Genomic DNA, 13139 nt, shown 5'->3' on the forward strand with positions numbered 1-13139 from the left:
GTAACATGCATTAAGAGACTGAAAAGTGCTGGTGAACATCCTGCCTGGACGCTGGCCACTGCGATGGTGTACATGAGTAGGGTGAATGGAATGATATATGTGGACTTTCATGGAATATAAACTGTGAATCGTCCATCTATCCAGCAAACCCCACTATAACAGTAATACCACCCAGTCCACCCGCCTGCATCCTGAAATATCACCTGAAATATCAGGCTAAACATCAACACAAGCAGATAGCTTCCATATTAATGCAATGGGAGCAGAAGCAGCTGTGGGCTGTATATATATATATATACACGACACGGGGGAGTTTGGATAAACCCCAAACCCCAAACCCTGGATAGAGGGACTCAGTGAATGAGGAGGTGAATCTGTACAGGGGGGTCAGTCCATCAGAGGAGACTCTGTAGAAGGACAGAGCACCAGCCCCCCAGTCCAGATACACTCCTACTCTGCGGGGACCTGAGGGCTTTATGGGTATGACAGTCTGTTTATTATTGTGACAGACAGAGTGTCTGTGAGGAGAGCAGCACAGACTCCATGACTTGTTATTGGCTCCAAGCCCACAGTCCCTCCCTCCTTTCCTCCTGATCCCTTTATAAGTCACTCCTATCCGGGCTGCATCTCCATCCCACTCAGCCTCCCAGTAACAGCGACCAGTCAGACTCTCTCTGCACAGAACTTGGCTCCAGCTGTCAAATCTCTCTGGATGATCAGGATATGGCTGCTCTGCCCCTTCACCTTCCTGTCACCTTCCTGTCCCCCCCTGACAGAGACACTTCTCTGTTTGCTGTGTTGGGGTCCAGCGTCAGCTGGCAGGAGTCTGTAGGCAAGAGGAAGAGCCATTAATCCCATGACGAAGCCCAGCATCTCCATCATTATCACTGTCACACCTCACACACTCACTCACACAGAACTCGCTTCAATACACACATTTTATTCCCAATATACTCATGTAGCCGCCCGAGTCTGCGGCGCTCCGGCTGCCCCCTGCGCTGTGAGACACGCCGCGCTGAGAGACTCGCTGGGGCCGAACTGCACTTTAGCCTGCGCTCTATTATTCTGTACGATACATAAAATATAAAAAATCAAATATGTGAAATACCTCAGGAAATGTTGGTCGCCCGCGCGACGCCGGTGGGAAGACGCGCCGAAATGACGCGCGTGTTAAACTAATAGGCTTAATTACAGGTAAATAAAATTACAAACAGCATTCATCAAACATATTAACCATAAAATTACACAACAAAGATTACCACTAAAAGTGAGTTTGTCTTTAGGTCACAATATGAACGTCTTTTAATCCACTTTGGACACACACCTCTCTCCAGCAGCGCGCCGACGCGACGCTCCCAACGCAGACGCATCTAGGCTGGTTCTCCGCAAAGCGCAGCACTCGCGTATTACACCGCGTATGCGTACATGGAAACGTTCATATTTCTCTGGTCAAGCTGTGTACTTTGCACATGTGCACGTGCCCTATTTAAGTATTAGTAGTAATTCTGATATTCCCTGCACACGTACCACAGCCGCGAGGTCTGTGTATGTTTCCCTACGTTTTACAAATTCAGAGCGGCAGTTCACGGGGCTGCCAACTTTGATCAACTGGCTGGCGTGAGATTTTCAATTTGGGACAAGTCTGCACACATATGCATACGCATTTATATGTATGCAACAGTTCTATTACCTTGAAAATTGGCTGTAGGGTTTGCAAACTACCCCAATCCTCATCAAAATCATCTATGTTGGCGTTTAAAGACAAATTTGGAGTGCGGCAGGCGGTCGTCCGCGGAGGAGTAAAATGCATCATAAAAGTCTATACAAACACGTCCGCTTATACGTGCGCGGAGAGGTATCAGTCTGGCCGCCACGGGTTTTCTGTGTTGATTCCGGCTTCGTCTGTGCACTTACATGAGGATAACAAGACGCATGCGCGAGGTGCAGTGCCACCAGAAATTGGCGTGGCAGTATGGTCACGTTTTGTCACGGAACATTGTCTTTACTAACGGTACAGATCGTATTAAAGTAGCATCTGATTTTTTTAAGAATGAGTGTCCAGAAGAGCTGTATATTTTCACAGACAAGAAAAAAATATTCCGAACACTATTGTGTCCTTCTTTGTACAGTGTCTTCAAAATTTAATGGCAGTATAAGTTTCTAAGAAAACAGTGTCATGCGTACAAGGTACAATGAAATTCTAACCTGAAATTCTTACTTGCCTACTTTCATAAGCAGCATTATTTTTCCTACAGTTCCATCCATCCATCGATTTTTCTGCCACTTATCTAATATATAACATATAATCTATTTGTGTGTGTGTGTGTGTGTGCGGTTATATATATATATATATATATATATATATATATATATATATATATATATATATCCATCCATCCATTTTCCAAACCGCTTATCCTACTGGGTCGTGGGGGGTCCGGAGCCTATCCCGGAAGCAATGGGCACGAGGCAGGGAACAACCCAGGATGGGGGGCCAGCCCATCGCAGGGCACACTCACACACCAGTCACTCACACAGGCACACCTATGGGCAATTTAGTAACTCCAACTAGCCTCAGCGTGTCTTTGGACTGTGGGGGCAAACTGGAGTACCCGGAGGAAACCCCACGACGACATAGGGAGAACATGCAATCTTTGTCATCGTCTACTGGATATAAAATATCTTCAAACGGGATATTAAACAGTTCAATCTTGAGAAATAAATTAGCTATTTTAAACATAGAATAATTAACTGACTTACACTGGAACAGACCCAATACAGAAAAAAGTATTGCAATAATAACATGATGTAGCAAAATTTGTCAGAAGGTTTAGTAGTGACTTGGCTCGAATCGGAAGAGATGAAGAAAAGAAAATTATAAATGAGATTTACTGCTTTAACCTGCAAACCAGTCATTCGTCTTACTGATACAGAAAATAATGTAGGAGGTGCCTTACAGAATAAATTGTATGATTATATATAAACATAAGGCAGAAGGAGCCTTTGTTAGATTGTGGCAAAAATGGCTTGAACAAGGTGAGCAGAACTCAGCCTATTTCTTTAGGCTAGAAAGTCAGCAAGCCTATCATCAAGCTAATCATGACTATGTATAGTTATTGCAGTCACTGGATGATTAAATAAAACCAGACAGTAGTAAAACTGCATATAGTTCACAGTACATGGTAAACAAAACAAGTCGGCTTGCAGCTCTAATCAAACGTGATCTTCAGAGCGCCGTCTTGACTCCTTCATCCTTGTACAACATTTAATGCCACAACCTCATACTAACAAGTGAGACTGGAAACGAAGGAACCGACCAAGATGGTTTTCTCGCACTGCCCCCCGGTGGACATGACCTTCAATCCTCCAGATAGATGTAAACTACGCACGCAAGTGTAGTCGTGTCGTGTGAAGTCATGGCCCTAAAGCACAGACTTAGGAGATGTTCAGTGTCACAGCCAGTTTGGGTAAGACTGCAGGTGCCGTCTTAGGACAATATTAATGAATCTGAAAAAAAGTACAGTCAGCGAATGCACAAAAAGGGCAAATGTGAGGGAAGGAAGCCCCCCCCCCCCCCCCCCGAACCTCACTGCTCATAGACAGCTCACACAAGATAAGGATGCAGATAAAAGGTTTTGATGAGCTGTTACTGAGTGATACCAAAAGTTCCTGCTACCCAAACAAAGCGAGGGCAGTTTCCCAGCTTTCAGCATTACAGTGCATGATGACATCTAGGACAGGGGGCCCTTACCCCACTGGCCCTTGGATCCCCTGCTGTAGCTACAGCCCACACTAGGCAGTGAGGAGCAGCCCCAGTGTCAGCCATTCCTGCTCTGACTGACTTCAGGGGGAACAAAGTGCATCAAAGCCCACAGCTACTCTCTCTCTCATCTGACTCCAGTTGTGTGTCACCTACACACTGGGTCAGACAATGTGTTTAATACATTAAACTGATCTTTACTGAATATCAGGTCTGTGGCTGGAAAATCATTATTAATGACTGATTGTATTATCAGGATAAACCTTGATTTTTATGCTTTAAACTGAAATGGGGTCAAATGAAAACTATGCAGCAGCCCTGATCAAACCAGCTACTCCTACCTGCTCTTTATCAGTGAGACTAGAGCACTTAGGGAAGGAGGTGGAGCCGCCGCCGTATTTAATGGGTTTGAATTATTTTTACAAGTCAGGCACTACTTTCTGTCAGAAGGGTAATTATGAATCTGAATGAACAGAAATTACATGTGGAGTTCCTCAAGGGTCCGTTATTGGCAGTGGGCAGTGGTGGCTTAATGGTTGTTGGATTGAATCCCCGACCAGCAAGGCACTGCTGAGGGACCCTAAGCAAAACACTGCTCTCAGGGCACTGAATTAGCTGCCCCTTGCTATGTCACGATGTCACATATGGGTTAAATGCAGAGGACACATTTCGGTGTTGTACACTGTGTGCTGTGGTGTGTCAACACTGATCACCAATTAGAATTATAAACCTGACCGAGCCTCTTTGTTCAACATCTACATGCTTCCATTTGCTCAGATTACGGAACACTATAAAATCTCTGGAACACTTAAGGCCATGTTGTTAGTAAAATTCACAACAAATAATAATCCATTGTTATGCATTATAATCATGGCTTTAAATATTTATCAAAAGGCATAACACATTATAGGCATGCTTATTATGCATAATGAATGATGTATGAAGCTTTCATCTTTAGTGCCCTATAAATACCTTCATAATGCATTATAATGATTGGTATAAGCATTAAGGATGCTTTGTATTGCATTATGAAGGTATCTATAGTGCCTTATAGTTGAGTGTGTCATAAAGCATTCATAAAGCGTTATAATGGTGGATATAATGTGTTATGCTTTTTTATAAATATTTATAGCTGTGTTTAGAATGCTTTATGAGTGCAGTATAATTAAGCAATGACATATGAGAAGATACTCCGTTATATCATGGCTGTGATTCGGTCAAAGGCACAAGGCTACAGGCCACCACAAAAAATTAAAAAAATAGTTCTCATAACATCAGTGCAAGTGGGAGGGGCCATCGTGTCCAAACCGTCCGCATACCTGGATAATTCAGTCAATCACCAATATAGTTTTGTCTAATATTTCCGGTGGCAGCAGTAAAACAACTAGCCAGCTTATTATCGGAGTAACTTTGCATTGTAAATGAAAACCATGCCGCAGATTATGAGGCAGATTACAAAGTTCAGTTATTGGTATCTTTAATAGCGTGATCATTAAAAGGACAGTTGGCAGCTTATAAAAACTTATTCTGGAACAGAAAAGAACAAATCCCACAAAACGGAATACATATGAACCTTTACTTTCACTGTCAACTATGTTAATTTTTTAAACTGGTGGAAACACAGGCAGGTTCTGAAAAGGCATCACGTGACAACCAGCCCAGCACCGGCTCCATGTTGGTGGAAATGAGGCATCAGTACAGTGTTCCCAGGTCCAGCCCAAGGTCTGCTTAAGATCCACCCAACGGAAGCTGAAACCAGCCCAATAAGAGAGAGAGAGAAGGATTTCTCTCTAAACCAGATACGGAAAAGCTTTTTCATGTGTTTATTTCCAGCAGGCTAGACTATTGAAATGGTGTCTTTGCAGGTCTTGGTAATAAATCAGTCAGACAGCTGCAGCTCATCCAGGATGCTGCCACCAGAGTCCTCACTAACACCAAGGAAGTGGAGCATATCACACAGCTCCTTAATCACTGCACTGGCTTCCTGAGCATCACAGGATTAATAATTAAATATTACTTGTGTACAAGGCACTAAATGGCACTAACTTCCTTTAACCTTGTGAAGCATTCAGACCCCTGAAACTTTACTCAGTGTCCCAGAATGAAGACCAAGCAGGCTGAAGCAGCTTTTAGTGTCTATGCTCCCTGTCTGTGGAACAAGCTTCCTGAAGACCTGAGGTCTGCTAACACTGTCAGTTCATTATAATCAGGGATTAAAACGTTTTTGTTGCTGCTTTGTTTCAATAAATTAAATTAGCAGGAGTTTAGTCATACGCTGCCTCTACAATCTCACTTCTTTTTAGTTAACTGTTTATTTGTATTTTGGGCTTTTAGACTTTTTAAAATTGTTTTTTAAATTGACAATGAACGTGTTTGTAAGTCCCACACCAAAGTTCCGAAGTATCGAAAAAGTACCACAGCTGCAATGATGCTTTTGGTACTGGAACTTCTGGTATTGGTACTCGACTGGAAGTTAATGGAAAAGGGAAAGAACCAAAAGTACCGAACCTGGTGCAGTGGAAAAGCACCCTGAATAAACTTGCCTTACTTAGCAATTGGATTTAAAGTCCACTGAGATAAAAAGCTCATGTAAATGTGAAAGACCCGGAGGCAGCGGGAGAGAGAAAGAGAAGCTCCACTGGCAGTAGAAAATGAAACACAATAAAACACACTCCACCTCATACAGGGAGAGAGAAGCGAGTGTGTGAACAGACTCACAGTGTAAGAATTCTGCTCTGGTCCTGGGCACTAATACCGGTAGGACGGTGTCTTTGGTAACTAGAAGGAGACAGAGAGAAACAGGGATGTGAGTAAAAGGAATTTACTTGTGGGAGATGGACTTCACTCACTGTGGAGATAACAGCAGTGGGGTATTATCATTATGAGGGACAATCACAGGCATTTTAACAAACTGCAAATCATGGTAAGTTACACATAATACAGATTTTTGGTTTCTATAATGTAGAAGAAACATGTTTCATGTGATCTGGGTTTAGCAGCCAGTAGAATGTGGAGCTCTTTCACCAGTTATCACAAAGATTTAAACTTATTGTAAACAAACTGACTTGGTCACACAAATGTGAGGCTGACTGTACTGCATACTCTCTCTGCACGGTCTACATCGGGGGGGGGGGAGGGGGGGGCAATTCTACCCGCAAAGTCCAGTGTGTACGCAGGTCTTTGGGGTAACCTTTAGGTCAGCTGTTCAACCCCAGGTGTGAGACTCTTCAGCCAATCAGTCCTCTAATTAGTAATCCAGCAAAAGCAGCCCTTTCTGGGTAAGATTGGCCAGCCCTGGTCTATATTAACATGAACAGACTAGAAAATGTATTAACCTGCGTGATGGATCTCTGCCATTTTCATTCTGCAAAAATTCTCCAGTTGATCTTTCAGCTCAGAAACCGCCTTCCTCAAATTCCCAAAATCAGATCTGGGACTGACAGAGATTCTGGGCCCAAATCCAGCTTCAGGAGTGACAGGAAGAGCCTGGCGCCTCTACAGACACACAGTCTGATTAAACAGCTTCATCAATACAAATGTGTATTGCAATCTAATTAACAGAACCTTTAACATCTGACCAATGACAGACTAGTTGAAATACAAATGGCAATATGCATTCATTTGAATACTCTGGTTTCCTTATTGCCAAAGTAGCTGTTCTGTTACCTGGAGGAAATGGATGTGATCCTCTGTGTGTGAAAGCTGCTCCAGCTCAGAGTGTCTCCTCTTCAGTTCATCGATCTCCTGCTTCAGTCTCTCCATGTCTCCTTCAGCCTGACTCACTGCAGCCTTCTCCTGATCTCTGATCAGCTTTGTCACCTCAGAGCATCTTCTCTCAATGGAGCTGATTATCTCAGTGAAGATCCTCTCGCTGTCCTCCACTGCTGATTGTGCTGAGCTCTGTTGGTGACACAGGGAGCAGAGGACAGTAAATTACAATTGGCCCCTTTTGAGACTCCAGAGAGCCTCATTGTACAATAGAGATGTGAGCTGACAGGAGGTATAAAAACAGCACAGGACTGGGGTTTGGAGCGACACCATGCTGGATGCCTCAGGTACTGAAACCCAGCCAGCACTGATTGGAAATGATCACTCATTAAGCTCATACACCGTCAGCTGCAGGGATTTGGCAGAGACTGGTGGCTGTATGGGGCAGGTTGGTTGTCACCATTAGGTCTCAGTTTAATAGGTGACTTTTTTAGTGTTTATTTGCATTACACTGGGTTGTGAAAAGTTGCATTTTTCTCAAATAGGCATTTATGGTATTTTTTTAAATAAATAAGCTACTACTGCTGCAACTCTTGGTTAAACTCTGTAATCCAGCAACTTTATCCCACTGACCCAGAATAACCCACAGCAGCATTAATTTGATTAATCCGCGCAAGTCTGTAAATCTGCAATCTGTTGAATCTGAGAGAAGATTCATTATGATCACAAGCCAGCTGTTATCTTCTCCTCAGGTTCATACTCACTGTGACTGAGCCCACAGCCTCTCTCAGCTCCTGCAGCTCCTTCTCTCTCATCTGAATTCTCTGCTGAAATTCCCTCTGTGTTTCACCCATTTGTTTCTACAGATAAGAAAAAAGATGACAAAACAAGTTTGTTTCATTAGCTGAGATCACATTCATTTATCATCCTGTCCAAGGTGACCCTGACCTGGATTACCAGTTAGGAGATGGATGGATGGATGTTCATGAATGATTTATTGACTGTAGGTAGGATACAATGGACATAGACCCTTTGGTCCTGTTTCCACCTGGTATTAACATGCGTCCTGGGTGATCCAATCACAAGAGGACAGCGCTAATTACCCAGGACGCATTGAAGATACATTGAGATCCGATCACACAACCCACATTGGGAGGTGGTCTGGGCTACATATGGCCACATTCTTATAGCAATGTGAAGGCGAATGTGTCCTGGGCTGCACTGCAGGACCGGCTACTCAACTGGCGTCCTATTAGATTGATGTCAGATCGCATGTCAGTTAATAATGGGCCACTGTGTATAAACTGCACTGTGAACAACAATAATGCATCTTTTCTCCTGCGACACTGAAACCTCTGAATCCGCTGGGAAGTTGGTTTAATATTGGACTGTTGTGACCCATTCATATGGAAACTGTGTCAAAGTCTGCATCACTGATGTTCCACGCAAATTCAGAAAGGAAAATGTGTAAAATGGGATTCATTAAAGATTCTTCAGAATTTGAACATATCATATATTTAATGTGCATGTTGGGGCGCAGCCTGGTGCAGGCAGGGAAACAAGGTGAGGATCCACTTAAAAGCTCCAAGACAAAGGGAATTAAGGAGACTGAACCAAACTGGAAAGACACACAATAAAGGAACAATAAGGGGTCAAAACTCACCAGGGAAAAAGTAGCTAAGAAAATGACACGTAGACTAACAGAGGGAATGGGGCAGCTAGTGATGTTAAGCTTGACAATAAAAAAGCGATTCACTACATTCTGAAGCACAGCTTCAGTTTCCTTCGTTCCACCCTGAACACGTGACCATGGTCATCTGAAGCTTCATTCTGCACTCAACCATGTGACTGCTTTGGAAACTGAAAATGTGGCACAATCCTCATTACCGGTTTCAAACCTGTTGTACAGCACATATTTCGGCGTACACACACACTGCAGCGTAAGTTTTAATCATCATAATAATTTAATAATAATTCATTTTCAATAATTAATTTAATAATAATAATTGTATGAATGATAATAATAATTGTATGAATACATAATATCAGATTTGGGTGAGGGTATTACCCAATAATCTGTATAATTTTCCCAGTATAGAGACCAAGAAACAAATGATTGATGAAGCTTTGGTAAATATGCACAACCCTTCACCATAGTGGATAACGCAGGATTTAGGGAGGTTGTGGGGATCCTGGATCCAACCTACATTCTCCCATCCAGGCAAACATGAAAGGGTTTGGTGACAGAAACATTTAAGATAGAAACAGAGAAAGCAAAGGAAGAGGTGAGAAATGCCAAAGCAGTAAGACTAACATCTGACATGTGGACATTCATACATATGGAAGCTTATTTAGCAGTCAAATGCCATTTTATAAATGATAAGACTGAGCTGTCGACCTTATTATTGGGAGCAGGAAAATTCCCAGAGTCTCATTCTGCAGAAAACATGGCTGCAGTCGAGGCAGCCTGATGGAGGAGTGGGGAATACAGAATAAAGTCCGATGGCTCACACTGACGCTGCACAAAATGTGATTGTCTGTGTCAGACACACAACCTGCATTGCAGGTTTCTGTAGCCAATCTAATGCTCAGGCTGCTGTAGCGAATTAACAAAGACAGATGTGAGACAATTAACCAATAACAACAGTGCAGGGAAAACAGGCAACAAGTGCAGTAACTTATATTAATGAACACAAGACTAGGGAAACTCCCACAAACACTGAAAGTAAGAAACACACACAAGGAATTCAATACTTAGAAAGTACAGAAACATGTGGAACATAATAAAACAAGGCACAAGCTTCACAAGCAGAACAGAGAACTAACAAACACTGGGAAGAATAGAAAAGCAATAATTAAATGAAAGAGGTGTGGTTGGTTCCTGACCTGCTTCAAACCCATAACCAGCTGGTCCCAGCCTCTATGTCACACACTCATCCCAATGAGCCAAATGCAGCCATTGGGGAAAAGGAAGAACACACTAGGGCCAAAGACGATGAGAGGACAAAGGGGATGGACAGCGATGGCTGCTGGCCACACGGGGAAGAGACACAAGGACAGGCACTGAGACGAAGCTTCATTATTTATGTCAAAGCTGCTCCACGCGTTATTAATATTAGTGAAATGTGCCGGTAAAAATGACATGAAGGTAAAATTAAAGCATGTAGGTAAGAATGTGTGTTCAGTAGCCAAGCAAATGGATGTGTGAATAGAAACATATAATAAAATAGGGCTGAGAACCTGAGTGCAGCCGTGCAGTGGGTGACACCTCAGCACCACACCAGTCCCAATGGAACAGTGTTTTATCCGGTGGCTGCAGTGCCAATCCTGCAAAACTCCTCTTGATGGAGTATAGAAATGCATGGCGATAATGTGAAAAGTTAAACTTTATTGTGAAAATAATATTTTATAATAATGATTGTCTAATGAGGGGGCGGCATGGTGGTGCAGTGGTTAGCACTGTCGCCTCACACCTCTGGGACCCGGGTTCGAGTCTCCGCCTGGGTCACATGTGTGCGGAGTTTGCATGTTCTCCCCATGTCGTCGTGGGGTTTCCTCCGGGTACTCCGGTTTCCCCCCACGGTCCAAAAACATGCTGAGGCTAATTGGAGTTGCTAGATTGCCCATAGGTGTGCATGTGTGAGTGAATGGTGTGTGAGTGTGCCCTGCGATGGGCTGGCCCCCCATCCTGGGTTGTTCCCTGCCTCGTGCCCATTGCTTCCGGGATAGGCTCCGGACCCCCCGCGACCCAATAGGATAAGCGGTTTGGAAAATGGATGGATGGATGGATTGTCTAATGAATATCTATGGAAGCCCGTTTCCGCCACAAAAAGAAAAAAAAAAAGTCATAATAACGAGAAACTTTCTCATTATTACGACTTAGTATCTCTTAATAACGAGAAACTAAGTCATAATAATGAGAAAGTATCTCATAATAACGAGAAACTAAGTCATAATAATGAGAAAGTATCTCATAATAACGAGAAACTAAGTCGTAAAAATGAGAAAGTTTCTCGTTATTATGAGATACTAAGTCGTAATAATGAGAAAGTTTCTCGTTATTATGAGATACTAAGTCGTACAAATGAGAAAGTTTCTCGTTATTATGAGATACTAAGTCGTACAAATGAGAAAGTTTCTCGTTATTATGATTTATTTTTTTTCTTTTTGTGCCGGAAACGGGCTTCCATAAATATCGCAACATTATTACGAAACAATAAATTGTAAAATTTTAAAATTATACATAGAAGACAAGTGTTATTATGAAATATAATTTTATGAAATTTATGAAAATTTATGAAATTATTTAAAAATAAAAGGATACATTATTGAAATATTTATCATTTTATTTATATTTTTTGATATACTTATTATTTTATTTTGAGTGTCATGGCGTCCCGTACAAACATCTTCGACGGGCACGGCCTTACTGTACTGTGGCTCTAGTGAGTTCTTCTGTACTATGAAGGGTTACTGGCTTCTCGGGGTAACTTGTCGGATGTAAGGTACCACAGTTTAAATGGACTTCATATTCGTTTACTTACATTTTGCCCAGACTACCTTAAATCCGACAAGCTAGTAACCCCGCTAGTAAGACCGGACAAGTAGGTCATGACAACTTTACCGAACCAGACTTGATCTGAGTGTTTCGTAGCAATTACACTAACAAGTGTTAAGACAAAATCTATTTATTTAAAATTAACTTTTAGATAATAACAATAATTGATACTTTCACTGATCCCTTTGGGGAAATTCTTTTAGATAGAAAGGGGAAATTCTTTTAAATTAGCCTGACCTGTATCTCCGCCCTTCCTGTAGCAGCTGAGACTGTATCATGGCCTCTGTGTTCATCCATCGTACAGAGATAACAGATACACTGCTGGTCGGTACGGCAGTAGACCTCCAGCGGTTTGTCATGGTGGGAACAGACCTTGTCCTTCAGATGGCCGATGACATCAATAAGCTTGTGCTGTTTTGCATGGTGGAGTTTGTTGTGAAGCTGCAGGTCAGTTTCACAGTAGGAGGCCAGACACACCAGGCAGGACTTGATAGCTTTGTGTTTTCTCCCAGTACAGACGTCACACTCCACATCTCCAGGTCCAGCATACTGGTCAGCAGGAGCAGCTGCTTGTAGTCCAGTCTTCTTCAGTTTCTCCACCACTTCAGCCAGCATGGTGTTTCTGCCCAGAACAGGTCTGGGTATGAAGGTCTGTCTGCACTGGGGGCAGCTGTAAACTCCAGCATGATCTTCCTGATCCCAGCAGCTCTTAATGCAGCTCATACAGTAACTGTGTCCACAGGGAATAGTTACTGGATCCTTTAGTAGATCCAGACAGATTGCACAACTTAACTCATTTACATGCATTGCAACTCTGGCTTCTGCCATTTTACCACGAACACTGATAGGATTCAGTCTCGTTTTCTCTCACAGTCGTCTGTGTGTGACAGTGGGAGGAACTTCCTGCTTCTCAGACTGCAGCAGGTGTGGTTTTGGACTGAGACCAGACTGAGAAGAGCAGACTGGGCAAACAGTGGAGCTGCAGTTTATGAACAAAATAGTACATTATACAAACTGTACCCAAAGCGAACATTTATTTATCTTTTATGAGAATAACAGTTACTGACATTGTTTTTCTGTAAACAAACTATAATCCTACTCTTTGATTTTGTG

At 42.6% G+C, this 13139-nt stretch overlaps 1 protein-coding gene across 1 annotated transcript; it reads right to left on the minus strand.

The window, feature by feature from the left end:
• Positions 1–773: 773 nt before the first annotated feature.
• Positions 774–12893, minus strand: LOC125727131 (E3 ubiquitin-protein ligase TRIM47-like; the record flags this gene model as incomplete). The annotated part of the gene is made up of 6 exons (XM_049003867.1): positions 12264–12893; positions 8233–8328; positions 7427–7660; positions 7096–7255; positions 6479–6538; positions 774–826 (listed from the first exon to the last, which is right to left on the minus strand). Coding segments are annotated over exons 1-6 (1194 nt in total), but the record flags the coding sequence as incomplete, so codon positions are not given.
• Positions 12894–13139: the final 246 nt, after the last annotated feature.

The sequence above is a fragment of the Brienomyrus brachyistius genome, unplaced genomic scaffold, assembly GCF_023856365.1.
Source record: "Brienomyrus brachyistius isolate T26 unplaced genomic scaffold, BBRACH_0.4 scaffold87, whole genome shotgun sequence".
Classification (NCBI taxonomy): domain Eukaryota; kingdom Metazoa; phylum Chordata; class Actinopteri; order Osteoglossiformes; family Mormyridae; genus Brienomyrus; species Brienomyrus brachyistius.